At 62.1% G+C, this 16115-nt stretch overlaps 2 protein-coding genes across 3 annotated transcripts; one reads left to right on the top strand and one right to left on the bottom strand.

The window, feature by feature from the left end:
* Window positions 1-76: 76 nt before the first annotated feature.
* LOC100983343 (cytochrome c oxidase subunit 6B2) lies at window positions 77-5347 on the top strand. Of its 2 annotated transcripts, XM_055104210.2 has the most exons (6): window positions 77-237; window positions 348-477; window positions 921-1021; window positions 1113-1280; window positions 1494-1575; window positions 4087-5347. In XM_055104210.2, exons 2-4 carry the CDS (start codon window positions 366-368, stop codon window positions 1164-1166), a joined length of 267 nt encoding a protein of 88 aa, XP_054960185.1. In that variant the 5' UTR covers window positions 77-237; window positions 348-365; the 3' UTR covers window positions 1167-1280; window positions 1494-1575; window positions 4087-5347. The 2 variants fall into 2 exon arrangements, with proteins under 2 accessions (XP_054960185.1, XP_008957403.1); XM_008959155.4 differs by lacking the exon at window positions 1494-1575.
* Window positions 5348-6761: 1414 nt separating this feature from the next.
* Window positions 6762-15721, bottom strand: KMT5C (lysine methyltransferase 5C). Its single transcript, XM_034945096.3, has 9 exons — window positions 15003-15721; window positions 12872-13124; window positions 12538-12703; window positions 12067-12176; window positions 11039-11202; window positions 10885-10904; window positions 8534-8670; window positions 8196-8383; window positions 6762-7927 (listed from the first exon to the last, which is right to left on the bottom strand). The coding sequence occupies exons 2-9, from the start codon at window positions 12979-12981 to the stop codon at window positions 7434-7436; spliced, it is 1389 nt and encodes a 462-aa protein (XP_034800987.1). The 5' UTR covers window positions 12982-13124; window positions 15003-15721; the 3' UTR covers window positions 6762-7433.
* Between the last annotated feature and the right edge of the window lie 394 nt (window positions 15722-16115).

Genomic DNA, 16115 nt, shown 5'->3' with positions numbered 1-16115 from the left:
GTGTGCACGCGCAGGCCCCCGAGGGGGCGTCGGGGGAGCAAGGGGTGGGGTGGGGGCGCCCCTACCAGCCCCGCGGTGCACGACGGCTCCCATTGGCTGGGGCTCGGGCGTTCTAGCCAATCCGGCCGCGGGGTACGTTTCTCCTGACCCGGGTGGGACCGCACCCCGCGAACTCAGAAGCGAGAGGCACCCCGGGACCATCCCACAGCAGATCCAGTGGCCGCCAACGTCAGGCTGGTGAGGGCACGACGGGTGGGGTTCAGGGGCGGGGGTCAGGATGGGGAGACGGGTCGGAGCGAGGGCGCCCCCTCGGCCCCACGGAGTCCCCGTCCCGTCCCGTCTCGCAGGAGTTGCCTCCTTCGTGGATGTTGGATGTGGAAGCCCAGGAGCCCCCCAAGGGGAAATGGTCGACGCCGCCCTTCGACCCGCGCTTCCCCAGCCAGAACCAGATCCGTAACTGCTACCAGAACTTCCTGAGTGAGACCTGCTCAGCCAGGTTATGGGAGGAGCAGGGTGTGACAAGGGAAGGCAGGGAGGGGCACTCCCACCCTAAGTCCCGCGGAGACCGTTAGGGTGGGAGGCAGGGCGGGTCTGGGTTGGTGGGGGCGGGGCCTGGTCGAGAAAAGGCGGGGCTGAGCCTGGAGGGGCGGGGCGAGGTTGGTAGGGGCGAGGCCTGATCTGGAAGGTGCGGGGCCGAGTCGTGAAGGTGCGGGGCGAGGTAGGTAGGGGCAGGGTCTGGGTAGGAGGAGCAGTGTGAGGGAGGTAGGGGTCGGGGCCTGGCTGGGAGGGGCGGGACGGAGGCCTCCAGGGGAGAGGGAGGCGGGACGAAGCAGCGAAGAACTGGGAGGGACCGAGCAGTGGAGGGGCGGGTCCTGTCCTGGAATGGGCGTGGCTTGCCGCGTGACCCCCGCCCGCCACAGACTACCACCGCTGCCTCAAGACCAGGACCCGCCGCGGGAAGAGCACGCAGCCCTGCGAGTACTATTTCCGCGTGTACCACTCGCTGTGCCCCATCAGCTGGGTGAGTCGGCAGAGGGGGCGCCGGGCCAGGCGTGCGCAGGGCTCGGCCGAGGCTGAGCCGGCGTCCCGCTCCCTGCCTTTCTGCTTCCCAGGTGGAGAGCTGGAACGAGCAGATCAAGAACGGGATTTTCGCCGGCAAAATCTGACTGCCCCAGCGCGGCTTCCTCTGAAGATGCAGTGACCTTGCATCTTTTTGTCTCGCGGAGCCCCGGGTCTCGGTTATCCACCCCTACCTCCCAGTGTCTGAGCCACGAATAATGGTATGCTGTTACTGATGTTTCTTCTTAATGCCCAGCCAGCGATGCGTCGTGGTGGTGGTGGGGATCCTCCGTGTGCCTGTGTCCGGGCTAACGCTGCTTTTTCCGATAAGGGGCAGGTGGGGGACTGCTGCTCCATCAGGTAGCAGCAGGCAGTCAAGGCCCTAAGACAGGAAGCCGAATGCCTCCCGTCCCCCTTTTCCCTCTCCATTCCAGCAGGTAGATGCTTCGCGTTGACAGCTACGAGCCAGCCCAGGGTCCCCAGTTCTCAACACTGTCCCACCCAGATGGCTCCAAGGTGCTCCTGCCTCCAATCACCACACCTACCTCTCACCTCAGTCCTTTCCCTACTCCCCTCCTGCCTGGACCATCTCCCCAGGCTCCTTCCCCATCCCACCCCTGATCCATCCCATCTCGGGTCCTGACGGGTCTTCTTTTTACCACCCAGCGCTGACTCCATCCCTTCCTCCCCCACTCTCTGGGCTCTCCACCACTCTCCATCATGACCCCACTCCCACCTGGCTCATTTCCCCTCCCAGAACATCGAGATCCCCATCATGTGAGCCAGCTTATTCCCAACAGAATCCCCTGGTGTCCACCCTTTCGGCACCCGCACCCACAGCCAGGCGTAGCAGCCTGCTCAGTTCTCCAATGCATCAGGTTCACCCCGCACCCCCACCCCGCAGAGGCCGCTGTCAGTCTCTCCCACCACACACATCGCCGCAATTTCTCCTGTGACCCCCGCCAGACTGCCAGCACCCAGAGGACGCTCAGAGCTCCCTCGGAATCATTCTTTACTCCTTCCCCATCCCGGCAGTAACACGGAACCGCATTCTGGTTCCAGACGCCCTTTGAAGTCTTGCGTCTCCCCAGGCCAAGGAGTGCCGCTTGACAAAGCCCTAGGGTTCCAGCCTGGTCCTGCTGAGGGAGCTGTGAGACCAGTCAGCCTGGGGTGCTGGTTTTCCTAACGGGTACTCCCTGAGCTATCAGCCTCCCAGAGGGGCTCCTAGGAGGGGGAAGCCCCATCCTCTGACTGAAGCGGTCCTATGAGGCCCTGTTCAACCCCAGGGTTCAAAGGTGACTACAACTAATCATGACAACTTGCAGGGTGACCCTAGACAAGCTTCTTGACCTGTGTGAGCCCGAGGTTCCCCAAGGCAAACCAAGATGGCTCAGGGCCCCATTATCAGAGGAGGTGGGGCTGGGTGAGCTCAGGGGGCTGACTCCATCCTGCTCCCTGCCCCATGATGACCTGTCCATCACCTGCCCTCCATGCTGCCCAGGACACACCCTAGATGAGCCATCCCCCAGGATGACGCCACCTCTGAGATCTTGGCCTCCTGGCTCCGTCTCTGACCACAACCCAAGAATGGGGTGAGGGCACAGGGTGTGGACTCAGCTACAGGAGGGCTTCCTGTTCATGCAACGTCCCCAGAGCCTTGACGAATGCACAGAGGCGCTGGCAGAACCACGGGGGCAGGACCCCTCTCTGAGTCACAGAATGGAGCTAAGTTGGTGAGGTCACCCAGGTAACATCCCAAGCACAGGGTGCCACACCTGTGCAGCTACAGCAGCCTCCTGACCTCCCCAGAGCCGTGTCTAGAACCCATTTTTGCCCTGTTGGCCAGGCTTCCTCCTTCCTCCTCCTCCCATCATCCTATCTTCACTGCCTCCAGACCTCATCTCAGCACATTCTCACACTCCCGACACCCTCTGCAGCCGCCACTGCCCCACTGATGCCTGAGCCAGGGGCAGGGGCAGACCTGCCCGGCCTGGCCTCCAGCCTGGTGGACCATCACCTGTGCAAACTCCGAACACCTCCTCCAGGTGCTCCGGCTGGCTTTCCCTGGTGTCCAGTAGCCGCCTCCTGAGACCCCTAATGCCAGCCTCACAGTCTCAGCAACCTCCCAGGTCAGAGAAAACCAAGGCCACTCTACTTATTCCCGCCCCCACCCAGAACACCTGCATCCTTGTTCGCTCAACCTCCTCCTCCCGCCTTCTTTCTCTACTCCTTTTCCTCTTCTTTCTCTTCCTCCAGCCCCATCTCTTCAATCCTTCCATCATCCACTTTCCCCTCCCTCTGCGGTTCTTCCCTCAGAACCTGCTCCGTCCTCCCGGCCTCCAGACCACGGATCCTGAAGGCCACCTGCGCCGCCTCCCCTGCTCACTGTCCCCCGGCTCCTAGGGACCGCACCTTCGCCTCCTCTCTCTGGGTTTCCCCCTTTCCCATCCTGAAGGTGGCAGAGCCCGAATGGTTCTGAGAATGAGTTCAGTCTAGGCCCTGAAGCTACTAACCATGTGGCCTGGGACAAGTTCCCTAGCCCCTCCGCGCTGTGGCCTTTTCATCTGAAATATGGTAACAATGACATAATAATGACACCTCACTTCCTAGGGTTGTGGGGAGTATGGTGATGTGAAAACATACAAAGCAGTTAGAACAGTGTCTGGCCCTGCTCTTCACAGTGTGTGGGGTCTCTAGCCATAGAGACAATCTGAGTCACTCGAATCAGCATGTCGGCCCAGTTCTGGTGCCCCATATTGTGCTGGACAGTGAGACTGATTGACCGGACAGACAGCCCAGGGATGACCCCATAAACCAGTCCTGGAGCTCTTGGAGGCATCTGGTTACTAGCTTGCAGCATAAAGGGCCAGAGTGCCCCCACAGGGAGACACGGGGTCAGGGTGGGGAGTCCTTGGCCAGGGCCCTGCCTGCCTGCCAAAGGCTGAGAGCAGTTCTAGTGCCACACACCCAGGTCAGCGCTGGTTGTATTTCCTGTTTCACTAAACTTCTTTCCACCTTCACCTACAGCCACCAGCCTTCGAGTTCCTTGTTTCCCTTGCTCTGGTCTCCACGTGTATGATGGGGTTCTCAGGCCCAGGCTTCGACCAGAGGACCCTCTGCCACCACCGTTTCTTCCTGTCCTTGAGCTACCTTGGTGAACTCATGACCCCAGGCCCCTGCTCCACCAGGATGTCCCCCAGGTCCTGCCAGCTGGGAAGTGCCAGCATGAACGCCTCCAACTTCGTGGAAGCCAGGGTCCCCTGCAGCTGAGGGACGCCAAGCAGACACACCTGCCCTCCCCAGCCAGCTCCTGTCTGTATGGGCAAGATGACTGAGAGCGCCCACGTCCCTAAGGCTGTCCTGACCCTCCATGCTGCGACAAGGACAGGGAATGGTCACTATGGGCCTGGCGTCTCCCCTCCCCCACCACCCAGTGCTGCCCAGCTCAAGCCAGAAGCTGACTTTGGCCCCCATGGGGACATCAGGCAAGGTCTGGAGACATTTTTGGTTGGGGCAGAGGCATGCTCCTGGCATCGAGTGGGTGGAGACCAGGGAAGCCACTCAACATCCTGCAATGCATGGGACAGGCCCTGCCTAGAAACACCAGCTCAGCATGGCAGCAGTGCGGAGGCCAGGAAACCCTGATCGCCAGTTTCTAACGCCCTCACCATTTTTATTTTTATTTTTTTTGAGACAGAGTTTCGCTCCTGTCACCCAGGCTGGAGTACAATGATGCGATCTCAGCTCACTGCAACCTCTGCCTCCCGGGTTCAAGTGATTCTCCTGCCTCAGCCTCCCGAGTAGCTGGGATTACAGGCATGCGCCGCCACACCCAGCTGATTTTGTATTTTTAGTAGAGACGGGGTTTCTCCGTGTTGGTCAGGCTAGTCTCAAACTCCTGACCTCAGGCAATCTGCCCACCTCAGCCTCCCAAAGTGCTGGGATTACAGGCATGAGCCACTGCACCCGGCTCGCCACTAGTTTTTAGCCCTTTTTGTTGGGGGTGGGGTGGGGGCGGAGGAGAGGCGGATACAGAAACTTGTGAGAATGTGATGAACGCTCTGAACCCCCTATAAAAAATGTGCATGTAAATATATACTCTCAACATTTAAAAGATTTCAGAAGGTTCCTGGAAATTCCAATGTCCACCCATGAGTCCTCAGCTGAGACTCCCTGCTCCGCTGCCCTCTTTGTCTAAGAGCTGTGGCAACAGCACCTGAATTTCAGAAACAAAAGGCTGGGCGCGGTGGCTCACACCTGTCATCCTAGCACTTTGGGAGGCGGAGGCAGGAGGATCGCTTGAGCTCAGGAGTTCGAGACTAGCCTTAGCAACACAGTGAGACACAATTGCTACAAAAAGATTTTAAAATTAGTTTGACGGGGTGGCGTGTGCCTATGGTCCCAGCTACTCGGGAGGCTGAGGCAGGAGAATTGCTTCAATCCAGGAGGTGGAGGTTGCAGTGAGCCGAGATGGCGCCACTGCACTCCAGCCTGGGCCACAGAGCGAGACCCTGTCTCAAAAAAGAAAAAAAAAAAAAAAAAAGGAAAGAAACGAACAGCATGGCTTCAGTTCACTCAGAGACAAATCCTTGGGGACTAGCAGTGGAGCCATCTCTCTGCCGTTTGATGGCCTGGAGCTCTCTCCGTCCTTATTTTTAACATGAGAAAGAAAACAAACAGGGCTTAGCAGGATTTGCATTATAAGAGTAATTTTCTCCTTGCAAAAGAAATAGAACAGGCCATATTATCCAACGTATCTAATGAGTTTTAAAGTAAACAAGGTTTGACCCGTTCTCAACTGCCCCCTTGTCCCCGCCTCCCAGGGCCACCGCTGAGGTGCTCACATGGGTCTCGCTGTGGCCACTGCTCCCGTTGCTCCCTCTCCACCAGGGCCAAGGAGAGCTTCCTGATACCTGCAGCCTGGCCTCGTCCACCTCCACAGTAAGCTTGTTCAAGGCTGGCAGATGCGGAGGCGCACATGGGGGGCCTGGAGCCAGCAGGTGACCTGTAGCTGCCCAAGTGAGACGGGCTAGGTGGCCCAGTGAGAAAAGTGTCTGGGAGAAGCTGGAGGTACCTGGGATCAGGGATTGCTCACAGTCAGCCGCTGTTTTTCCTTTTGCAAAACGAGGCAGCAGGCAGAGCTAAGACGCCCTGGCAAAATCCAGATCCTGGAGCAGACCTGAAGAAACAAGATTCATCTTCCTGGTCTCACACACGGCAAAGCCCGAGATGCCACAGCTGAGGAAGGTCCTGTCAGCGCCGCCTCCCCCAGGCCCGGCTCTGGTGTCCTGGGCAGCCCTCACACCCTCACTCAGCCAGGCCCCCAGCAGTCTCTCTCCGTTTGGAGTGAGACGTGGGAGGGGCATCTCATTGAGAAGCGCGAGAAGGGAGAAGGGCCCTCAAGTCCCCACGTGGCCTTGGCAAGTCACTCTGCTTGCTAAACGATGTTGACCTCGCCTGGAAAATGGGAGGACCCACTCCTAGGAGAGTATGGGTCTCAAGGCATTTTTACAAGCACAGCCTGAGTGGGGACGGGGCTCCAGCCTCAGTCCCCTAGTCCATCACGCTCCCAAATCCCTCTCCCGACAGCTCTCAGGGCCGAAGGCCTGGGTTGCCTCCTCCCCCTCTCACCAGCACAGCTGAGGGTCTCACCCTCCTCACATCCCTTCAAAACATAAGCCAAAACCAAAAACCGCCAAGGGTGCTGCTTATAACAAGGTTTTAATAAAATAAAAAGTTCAAGTGCTTCCAATCCCCCAACATACCCCTTTCTGGTGTGGGGGAGGGGAGGGAGCTCCCCACCCCAATAGCACCAGGATAGCACCATGAGAAAGATGAGGTCACACCCGGCCTCCCTGAGACCCACGGGGGGTGGTGAGGGGAACATGCCTCCAGACACCCCCCAACCTTCCCCCCACCGCAGACAGCTGCAGAGCTGAGAGCGAACCCAGTCCCCTCGTGAGGGCAGTCTCTGGGGAGTGCCACCCCCTACATCAGTTCCACCTCCTCCTGAGGCCTGTACTTCTGGGGAGATGCCGTGGGGTGGCCCCTGCCCCTTATGGCTTTGCTCCCTGGGGAGGAAGGGGCTGAGGGGGGCGGATGGCTCCTGCAGTCCTGAGGCTGGGGCAGGGGTGGGGAGGGCAGCAAATGGCCGGGGCTCCCTGTGGGAGTGGGGGTGGCTCAGGGGTCAGCAGTCACAAAGGGTCAGGGCTCAGATCCCTGGGGGTGTCCAAACCAACCCCATTCCAGGGTCAGAGCTATGCTGGAGTCAAGGGTCAGCTCCCTTCCAGAGGTCCAAGGGCTCCTTCTGGAGGTCCTGGGTAGCAGCTAGGAGAGAGACCCTCTCTCCCTGCTGGGCCTCCCCGTCCGGCCTGTCACAGCTCTCCACCGCCGACATCCAGGTCGATGGAGCCGTGGCTGACCACCAGCCGTAGGCGCTTGGGTGGGGAGAAGGGGGCAAAGGCGAGGGCCTGCTTCGGGATCAGGATGGGGCCTGGGGTCCCAGCAGGGGCTGGGGTGGCTGGTGGGGCTGGGGCCAGGCGACGAAGGTCCACACGCACCACGTAAGGCAGCCCATAGCGCCGGGCCCAGTGCCAGTCCTGCTGAGGGGCCCAGCGGGCGTGGGGGGGCTGGCCCAGGGCCACCAGGGCCTCTCCTTGCAGGCGGCAGTGGGGGCCACAGCCTCCCCATCGGTGCAGGGAGACGCGGGCAGCGTGGTGGGTGGAGAGCACTGGGGCCCTCCGGGGCCGGGGGCGTCGGCGCTTCCGGGGCCGCACTCGGGGCTGGGGCTGAGGCAGCCACTGGAGCCAGAGGGGTGAGGTGTCTGGGCGGGCGCTGCAGGCTGGCAGGCGCAGGGGCTGGCAGGCGGCTGTGAAGGCCCAGGTGGCAGGGAGAGGAGGAACAAAGGAGAGGTGAAGTCAGTGCAAGCTGGGCCGGTCCTCCTCTGGACAAGGAGGCAGCCCTGCCCTGCACTCCCCAGAGGAATGATGCGGCAGAACTGCTCAACAGCGAGGCCTGCCAGCGACTGAGGGTGGGAGGGAGGGTTCCAGGCTAGGCAGAGAGCTCAGAAGAAAGGAGACAGATGACCAGGAGCAGACAGGGGAGGGGCTGCCGGGATGGCAGGGAGGAGGGCTCACCGCAGAATGGGTCCCGGCGCAGCGGGGATGGGTGCACGCAGGCCCGAGGGCCCAGCAGGCCCTGTCGGCTGCCACTGTCCAGGCCTTGCTGCAGCCGCCGCTTGGTCTCACGCAGCTGGTACTTGTCCAGGGGCCGTGGTGGCAACGTGGGCTCCCTAGGCCTGGTTCGGAAAGCTCCTTCACCTTTCCTGGGAGACCGGGTGAAGGGGAGATGAGGCCGGGTGGAAGGGAGATGAGAGGCTGGGGTTGGACACACTCAGGGATGGGTCCCGAGGGTGCGTTTCTGGGCTCAAGAAGCCCAGACGCCCCGAACCCAGCCGCCTCTCGCCCGGTCCCACCTCTCACAGGTGTGGCATTCACAGTGCTCATTCTTCTCGCCGAAGAAGCCCTCGCCGTAGAAGCATGTCACCTCGTCCCCAGGCTCAATGTCCCGGAGCACCTTCACGCAGGCTGCGTTCCCATCTGCAGGCACAAACTGAGGGCCAAGCCCACTCAGCGCCCTGGCCCAGGGCACAGGGGAGGGCTCACCCATTCCCCACACCTGGCCGGGCACCCTGGCCCGGAGCGTCCTCTCCTGGAATGGGGCAACAGCTGAGCCCCTAAAAGTGGCATTCCGAGGCGGCTGCCTTGCCGAGGGCCTGTCCTTTGCCTGTAGCCCCTGGACAATCCACCCACTGGCTGGTTTCCACCCCTCCCTGCAGGACGATGATCTAACCTGACCTTCTGGCAGCGTGTAGTGCCAGCAGTGGTGACCACTCCCTCCAGCCTCTGTGGCCCAGTGCCAAGCCCCACCTCCTCTGCCACACCCAAGCCCATCCCCTCCTGAGCTGCCTGCCCCCCGCCAGACTGTGCCTTGGCAGCTGAGGTCCGAGCTCTGCCTGCTGCGGGCCGCCCCCGCTTCTCTGAGGCCTGCCTCACTCCACAGCCCAATCCCTGTGTGCTCTGGCCCTGCCTTTGGGATCATTCACCCAGGAGCTGCCCCACAGGCTCCTCCTAAGCCCCACACAGCTGCGCCTTCCTCCCTGTTCCCCGTCTAGGAGGGGGCATGACCACTGTCCACCCATCTGTCCATCTACCCATCCACTCAAGCCTGACATTTGCCTGGGAGTAGCCCTCGCCACCTGCCTGCCTGACGGCCCCCAGACCAACCGGCCACTGCCTTCTGAGTGTGCCACCTCCCGTATCCTCATCCTCCTCGCCTCCCTGAGACCCCTACTAGAGTCAGCCCCTCATTACCTCTTTGTGGCCACCCTGCCTACAGCCTCTCCCCTTCCTGCCAAGCCTCCTGCACATGGGCCTCCAGGGTGACCTAAAAACCAAGCTTCCCATTATACACCCTGGGGGGAGCTTCCATGGCTCCCTGGCCCGGACCCCAAGGCCTTGCTGCCCGATCAAAGCCATTGCTGGGCACCCCCAGCCCTCTGGTGTGCCGTGTCCTGCTAGACGCCCCCCTTTGCCCCTGATTTCCTTTAACACCTAGGGAAATTCTACTCCTCCGTCGATGCCCAGCATGGCTTCTGTGAAGCCAGATGGTTCTAGATCGCTGGAGAGCTGGCCGCCCTCTCGTGTGCTCAAGGTGGCTGGAGCACACTCATCCTGCAGAGCCTCTCCGAATGCCGCCTTTTGTTTCCATCCCCCCCAGTGTCTGTGTGTGGTGTCAGACCAGGGCCACGCATTCGCTGTCCAAAACCCTCCGGCACACTTGACCAGCCTGCAGAGTTCCAGAGATCCTCACCAACCCCATCTGAGATGAAAAACCAAAGGCCAGGGGTGGCATCGCCAGGAACCCAACTCAGTTCTGACTCTGGAGCCAAAAATCTGGATCCCTTTGTCATGCCTCCCGGGGTGCCCCATCGAGGTCTGTGCTCCAGAGGGTGCACCCTCAATGCCGCCCTGGAGCCAACCCTCCTGATTCCTTCTGCTTCCGGGCTACAGGACAACCAGCGGCCTCTCCTGGGCATGTCTGGACAGTGTCCTGAGTCCTGGCCCCTGGGGCTCTCTGGCCTCCCTGCTCCTGCCACCACAGCTGCCTGCGTTGTTCCCTGCAAGGCCGGGGGCTCCCAGCACAGGGCCCTGCCTCCCTGCCACACTCCCTGCCCAAATTGGCACAGCTCCCAGCTCGGTTTTCAGAGAAGAAAGATGGCCAGCAGCTGGCAACCAGGGTTCCAGTGCAACTGCACAAACAGCCGGGCAACGCTGGCCAAACTGGAACCCCTTCCTCCTTTCTGGTAGCCTTGTGAGCAAATACCCACTCTGCTCCTTCCAGGACCCGTGGGAAGCCATGGAGACATGGGGCAGCATTTGGCTCTTTTTTTTTTTTTTTTTGAGATGGAGTCTCGCTCTGTGGCCCAGGCTGGAGAGCAGTGGCATGATCTCGGCTCACTGCAAGCTCCGCTTCCCAGGTTCACACCATTCTCTTGCCTCAGCCTCCCGAGTAGCTGAGACTACAGGCACCCGCCACCGCGCCCGACTAATTTTTTGTGTTTTTAGTAGAGATGGGGTTTCACCGTGGTCTCCATCTCCTGACCTCGTGATCTGCCCACCTCGGCCTCCCAAAGTGCTGGGATTACAGGCATGAGCCACCGCGCCCGGCCAGTGTTTGGCTCTTTACTGACCAAAAACCCTTTCCCCAGGCCACAGGCACCCTTTCTTCCTGCGTGCCCTCTCCTCCCGAGTCCCAAGGCCTTACCTTGCAGTTGGGTTTGCAGTCTGGAGCCAGTTGGGGCAGGAGAGAGAAGAGAGGTAGATGAGCTCGGCAGCTCAGTCGCAGAACCCTCCCACTACACCCCTCCAGCCCTGCCTGGCTCTATCCCGTCCTGCCCATCCACCTGCCTGACCCTCACCATGGTTGATGAAGGCGGCTGGGCCCAGCCACAGCTGAGCACTCCGCTTGCGGGTTGAGTACATGATGCTGAAGTCATTCTCACCGGCCCTCAGCAGCCCCTCATCTGCCTCCCGCAGCTCTGCAATGCAGCCCACCAGCAGCTCCAGCTTCTCATTCTTTTTCCTGCCAAGAGGCCAGGGGGCGGGGCTGTGGGCGATGCCTGGCCTCCTGCAGGTGTTCAGGGGACTCGGACCTCCGGCACAGAGGCACCCAGGAAGGAGGGACTCCTGGGCGCTGGTGCTGGCTATTGGCGATCCATCTTCCAGATCTCCCTCTTCCCCTCCCGCCTGGGTGGGCTTCCCTGCTCCAGCCCACAGCCCCACAGGACCCTTCTACTGAAAGCCTTCAGGACAGCACGCACACAGCAGATACAGCCCCCATTCTCTCCCCTCGCTCTCATAGCACCTCCTGCCCCCAGTTCCCTCCTGCCTGGACTACCCCCTACTCGCCCCACCAGACCCTCAGGCGGGTGCTTCCCCTGTCAGTGTGAGCCTCGCCCTGGGAGCACTTGCTCATTCCTCACAGCTCCCCTGCAGCATGTACCAGCTGGGACCAGTAACTGCATGTTGACTTGTCTGCCCCCCACCTCCTCACCAGACTGTGAACCCCGCAGGGGCAGGGGCAGGGGCAGGGACAGGGACAGGGACAGGGGCAGGGGCAGGGGCTCCTCACTGCACTCAGGGGTGTTTAACATGTGGTGGGGGCTCAGGTCACAAGGAGGTAAGGACAGCACAGCCCTGAGCAGAAGCCTAGTTCTTTCCTGGAAGCCCCAGGAACCCTGGGGTCACATCCGGGGTCTCCTGCTCCAGCGGCACCACGGTAGCCACAAAGGTCTTCCGGGATTAGCCCCACCACCTTCCTAGGATGCCCGGAGGACCAGGCCCCTCGCTTTTCCCTGGTTGGCCAGTCCATGAACAGAGGGTCTCTCTTGTCCCCTCTGAGCTCTGTCTCCTCTAAGGATACCCGCAGGGAGTCCTGCCCTCTTACCAAGCACGAGTGGACACGATCTTGGCCCCGTTGGTCTCCATGGAGTAGCGCGTGCAGGGCAGGATGGTAAAGCCACTTTCCGGCAGGAAGGCACGGAGGTAGCGATAGACCTGGTGAGGGTGAGGGTGGGGGTGAGGAGGCGGGACAGGGGCATCTTTGGCCCTCTCTCTCCAGGACTCTAGGCCTGCCATGCCACTGACTCACTGTGTGGTCTTGGGGGCCTCATGTTCCCTCTCGGGGCCTCAGTTTCCTCATCCATCAAATGAAGAGGTTGGACTACATCTCAGAGGGCCCCCCCAACTCTCCTCTCCTAGGATTCTCTGAGCCTTGCCTCAGATGGTCCCAAGGGCTAGGAAGTCAGGGGGCCCCAGGGGCTGCGCTGAGGGACTCTAGAGCGTCTGCCAGGCGGGACCAGGCCCGGTGAGCGGGGAGGACACGCGGTGAGGGCGGGGGAGGGGAGGGTGCCCTCACGTGGGTCTTGAGGGCAGCCTCCTGCCGCGGGCCCCGGCTCTGGAAGTAGCGGGCCGTCCAGCCTCCCAGCGTCAGGGCCCGGTACGCAGCCTCCAGGTCCCGCTGCCTCAGGAAAGTTTCCAGCGCTGAGCGCAGGTGCTGCTGTCGCCGCAGGGGGGGCACAGGGCTGGGGGAGAGGGCATGCCTGGGTCCCAGGGCCTTCCCGGGCCCCGGCCCCAACCCCCACTTGGAGCTGAGGGGAGGACCAGGCTGAGGAGAGGGCCGAGGGGCGGCAGCGGTGCAAGGGGAGGGGTCCTGACCCCTCAGGCCCACCCTCGCCCCCAGGCCACCTCACCTGACGTTCATCTTATGGGTGCGGAAACCGAGGTAGGGGTCCAGGACGAGGCTGGTGGCCAGGTCGTCGTTCTCGCACAGTTCTCGTGCTGTCACTCTGTCGGGCCCCATGGTGCCCTGCGGACCATGCTGCCTCTGGCAGAGAGCAGGAGCAGGTGAGGCCAAGGCAGGCGCGGGGAGCCTGGCTTGGTGCTGACTCCACTCCCACGCTACTCAGAAGCCATGGGGGACGCTGGTGAGCCCCACGATCTCATCTGCAAAATGGGGAGAAAAGCAGTGCTGACTTCACCAGGCCGCTGGCGAAGATGGAATGCAACAAGTACTTCTGAGAGTAGGGAAAGCCCAGAACCATGTCAGCCATCGCCTTAGCTCTTGCTCTTGCTCCGCAGCGCAGACACAGACCCCCCCTAAACACACAACCCCCACATGCACACCCATGCACACTCAGACACACGCAGATGCCCCTGCCCATGTGCACAGAGACCCCCTACACACACACATCTCTGTGGGCCCAGAGAAGGCTGACTGATTGGCAGCCGGGATCACCCTAAAGGCTTAGCACCGTGGGGAGCCGCTTCACCTCTAGCCCTCAAGGAGGAAAAGTCAAAGCTTCCCGCCAGCCCGAGGTCCCGCCCTCCACCCCGACCTCGACCCAGCCTCGGTCTCCGCCCCCTGCCTCCCCGGCAGCCTTCGGGAGTGGTCTGGAGGCTCCGGGTGAAGCCCCAGGCAGCCTGGAGGCGGGTGACGGGAGGGAGGGCAGGGGAGGGATCCCAGCACCTGCTCCCTCTCCAAGGATTCCAGGGGAGGGGGGCTCAGAGGACAAAAGCGGGGGGTGGGGAGGGGAGCAAAGTAAGACTATGGGGAGGCAGCACAGGTCAATATTTACAAAAACATTTTTTTAAAGCGGAGCCAGGAGGGAACGGAGAGATGAAGAAAACCACCCAAACCCCTAACCCGGACGGAGGGCCAGCCTCGTCCCCGCACCAGGGCGCTCGAGGCTCATCTGCGCCCGGGAGAGGAGGAGATGGGGCAGGGCAAGGAGCGGGAGCTGCAGAGACGGCTGTGCAGCTGTGCAGGGGTCGGGGACAGACTGCGAGGCTGCGGGAGAGAAAGAGAGGGCGCTGCAGGAGGGCGCCAGGGACAGCGGGGAAGCTGGAGAGGGGGCTGGGGGCAAGGAGAGAAACGCACAGCGGTGGGCACGGCAGGGGGCTGTGGGAGGGAGAAGGCTTCAGCCGGGCCTGGGGGCGCTCAGAGGGGTGTGAGGAAGGGATGGGGGTGCCAGGGAGGACAGAGAGCGGGGAAAGGCCTAGGGACTCAGGGAGGAGCCAGACGGGAGACCTGGGTCGGGGGGCGGTCCAGGGATGGCGGAGAAGATCCTGGGTGTCCAGTGAGTGAAAGGCCTGAGAGGGCGGACAGGGGCCCAGGGATCCAGACGGGGCTTGGTGGGGTCCTGGGGGATCCAGGAAAGGGAGACCCTAGGGAAGGGCCTGGGGACCCAGGGAGGCGCCTGGGTAGGCGGTGAGAGCCCAGGGCAAGGGACCTGGAGGGTCAGAGGCCGACCTCAGGGTCCAGGGAGTGCCAGGAGAGGGACAGAGGGGTCAGGGAGAGGTTCTAGGGCACAGAAAGACCTAGAGGGTCCAGAAGGAGGCCTGGAGGGTGAGAGGAGGTCGGGGATTGGCCCTGGGAGTGCAGGGAGGTCCCGGGGGTGAGAGAGGGGTCAGGGAGAGGCCCTGAGGGTGCAGGGAGAGACCTGGGGGTGCAGGGAGAGGCCTGGAGGGTGAGGTCAGGGAAAGGCCCTGGGGGGTGCAGGAGGAGGCCTGGGGGTGCAGGGAGAGGCCTGGAGAGTGACAAGAGGTCAGGGAGAGGCCCTGAGGATGCAGGGAGGGCCGTGGACATAAGAAGGGGGTCAGGGCCCGGGTGAGGAAGCACAGGAAGGAGGCTGCAGTGCCGCGGAGCCCGAGGCCCGGCGAGGGGCCGGGAGACGTGGGCGCCTGGACACGAGGAGGGGCCGGGCGGGGTGGGGGGCAGTCGGGGCAGGGGGCAGTCGGGGCAGGGGGCGACTGGGGAGCCAAGGCGGCGCGGGGCTGGGGCCGTGAAGGGGCTCAGAGATCGGGCCCCGCGCCGCCCCTCACCCGCTTCTCCTCCTCCTCCTCCTCCTCAGGCGCCCGCGCCGCCGCCGCCAACACCTCCCACAGCCTCCTTCGGCTCTCGTCAAACACCGTCGCCGCACCTCCCATCTGCTCTCCGGGCCAGCCCCGCCAAGGCCACTGAGGCTTTCTATTGGCCACAGCCACCGCCACTCCTCCGTTGCTACGAAGCTCTCGGCGCTCCCATTGGCCAAGCCCCACTCTTTCCCTCCGCGCCCGGCTCTCGTCAATACACAGATAAAACCCCGCCACGCCCCCGCCGCCGTCAAACGCCGCGAACTGTTGTCAGTGGTTCACATCGCTGTCCTTTAGTCGCTGCCATGGAGACTTGTCCCGCCTTCGCTCACACTGGGGCTCGAAATCGACGCACTCATTGGCCGAAAGCGCAGTCTCTCCGGGCGAAACTCGGTTTGGGTCGGGTTATTCAGGTCCAAGTGGAAAGAGGGCGGGCTCTGCCAGCTCCAGTAGTCGTATATGATTGCCTGGCCTTGGGACAGCTCCTCTTTCCATTGGGTAAGGCCTCCGTCCATCACCATAGAGTCGCGGCCTCCCTATTCTATTTCTCCGAGGAAAGCTTCAGCCACAGGAGGGAGAAAGCCAGACCCGGCGGGAGGGAGAAAGCCAGACCCGGCGGGAGGGAGGCGGTGAATGCGCGCGCACCGCCATCCTTCTCCCCTCCCGACCCGCGAGGCCTGCGGTTACCAAGGCGACGAAACTTTATTGACAGCTCTGCCTGGCTACAAAGGGCTCCTCAGTCTCTCTCCCTCCCAGACCACCGTATCTCTCCCTCCCTCCCCGTTTACACCGTTGCGTTTTGGGAGTATCCACACGCACTCTGTGGGACCTTCCCGCGATATGAACGGGGTCGGATGGAGGGAGGGGAGGCTGAGGGAGGAGTGGGGACTTTTGAGACAAGCCCTGACTCCTGGGGCGCTCCCCTGGGGCACCCCCTAATTGGGATCACCCCCCCTACCTCAATCCTAGAGGCAAACGTAACTAACAATTCATCATAATTACGCCGAGAATAATAAGCTCCACACTCAGAACAGGCGGTCTTTGTTTGCTTGTTTGTTTGTTTCGCCACAGCCATTCTTCCCT

This window comes from Pan paniscus, chromosome 20 (assembly GCF_029289425.2).
Source record: "Pan paniscus chromosome 20, NHGRI_mPanPan1-v2.0_pri, whole genome shotgun sequence".
Taxonomy (NCBI): Eukaryota; Metazoa; Chordata; class Mammalia; order Primates; family Hominidae; genus Pan; species Pan paniscus.
This window is presented reverse-complemented; position numbering and strand designations above follow the sequence as displayed.

Bases quoted from the DNA above. Each gene is read 5' to 3' on its own strand.
- LOC100983343 (XM_008959155.4), top strand. From the start codon at position 366: ATGTTGGATGTGGAAGCCCAGGAGCCCCCCAAGGGGAAATGGTCGACG. The intron at 478-920 runs GTGAGACCTGCT...CGCCCGCCACAG, and splicing joins CTGCTACCAGAACTTCCTGA to ACTACCACCGCTGCCTCAAG. The intron at 1,022-1,112 runs GTGAGTCGGCAG...TCTGCTTCCCAG, and splicing joins CGCTGTGCCCCATCAGCTGG to GTGGAGAGCTGGAACGAGCA.
- KMT5C (XM_034945096.3), bottom strand. From the start codon at position 12,981: ATGGGGCCCGACAGAGTGACAGCACGAGAACTGTGCGAGAACGACGAC. The intron at 12,704-12,871 runs GTGAGGTGGCCT...CCTCTCCCCCAG, and splicing joins ACCCATAAGATGAACGTCAG to CCCTGTGCCCCCCCTGCGGC. The intron at 8,671-10,884 runs GTAAGGCCTTGG...CTTGGCCCTCAG, and splicing joins ACTGCAAACCCAACTGCAAG to TTTGTGCCTGCAGATGGGAA.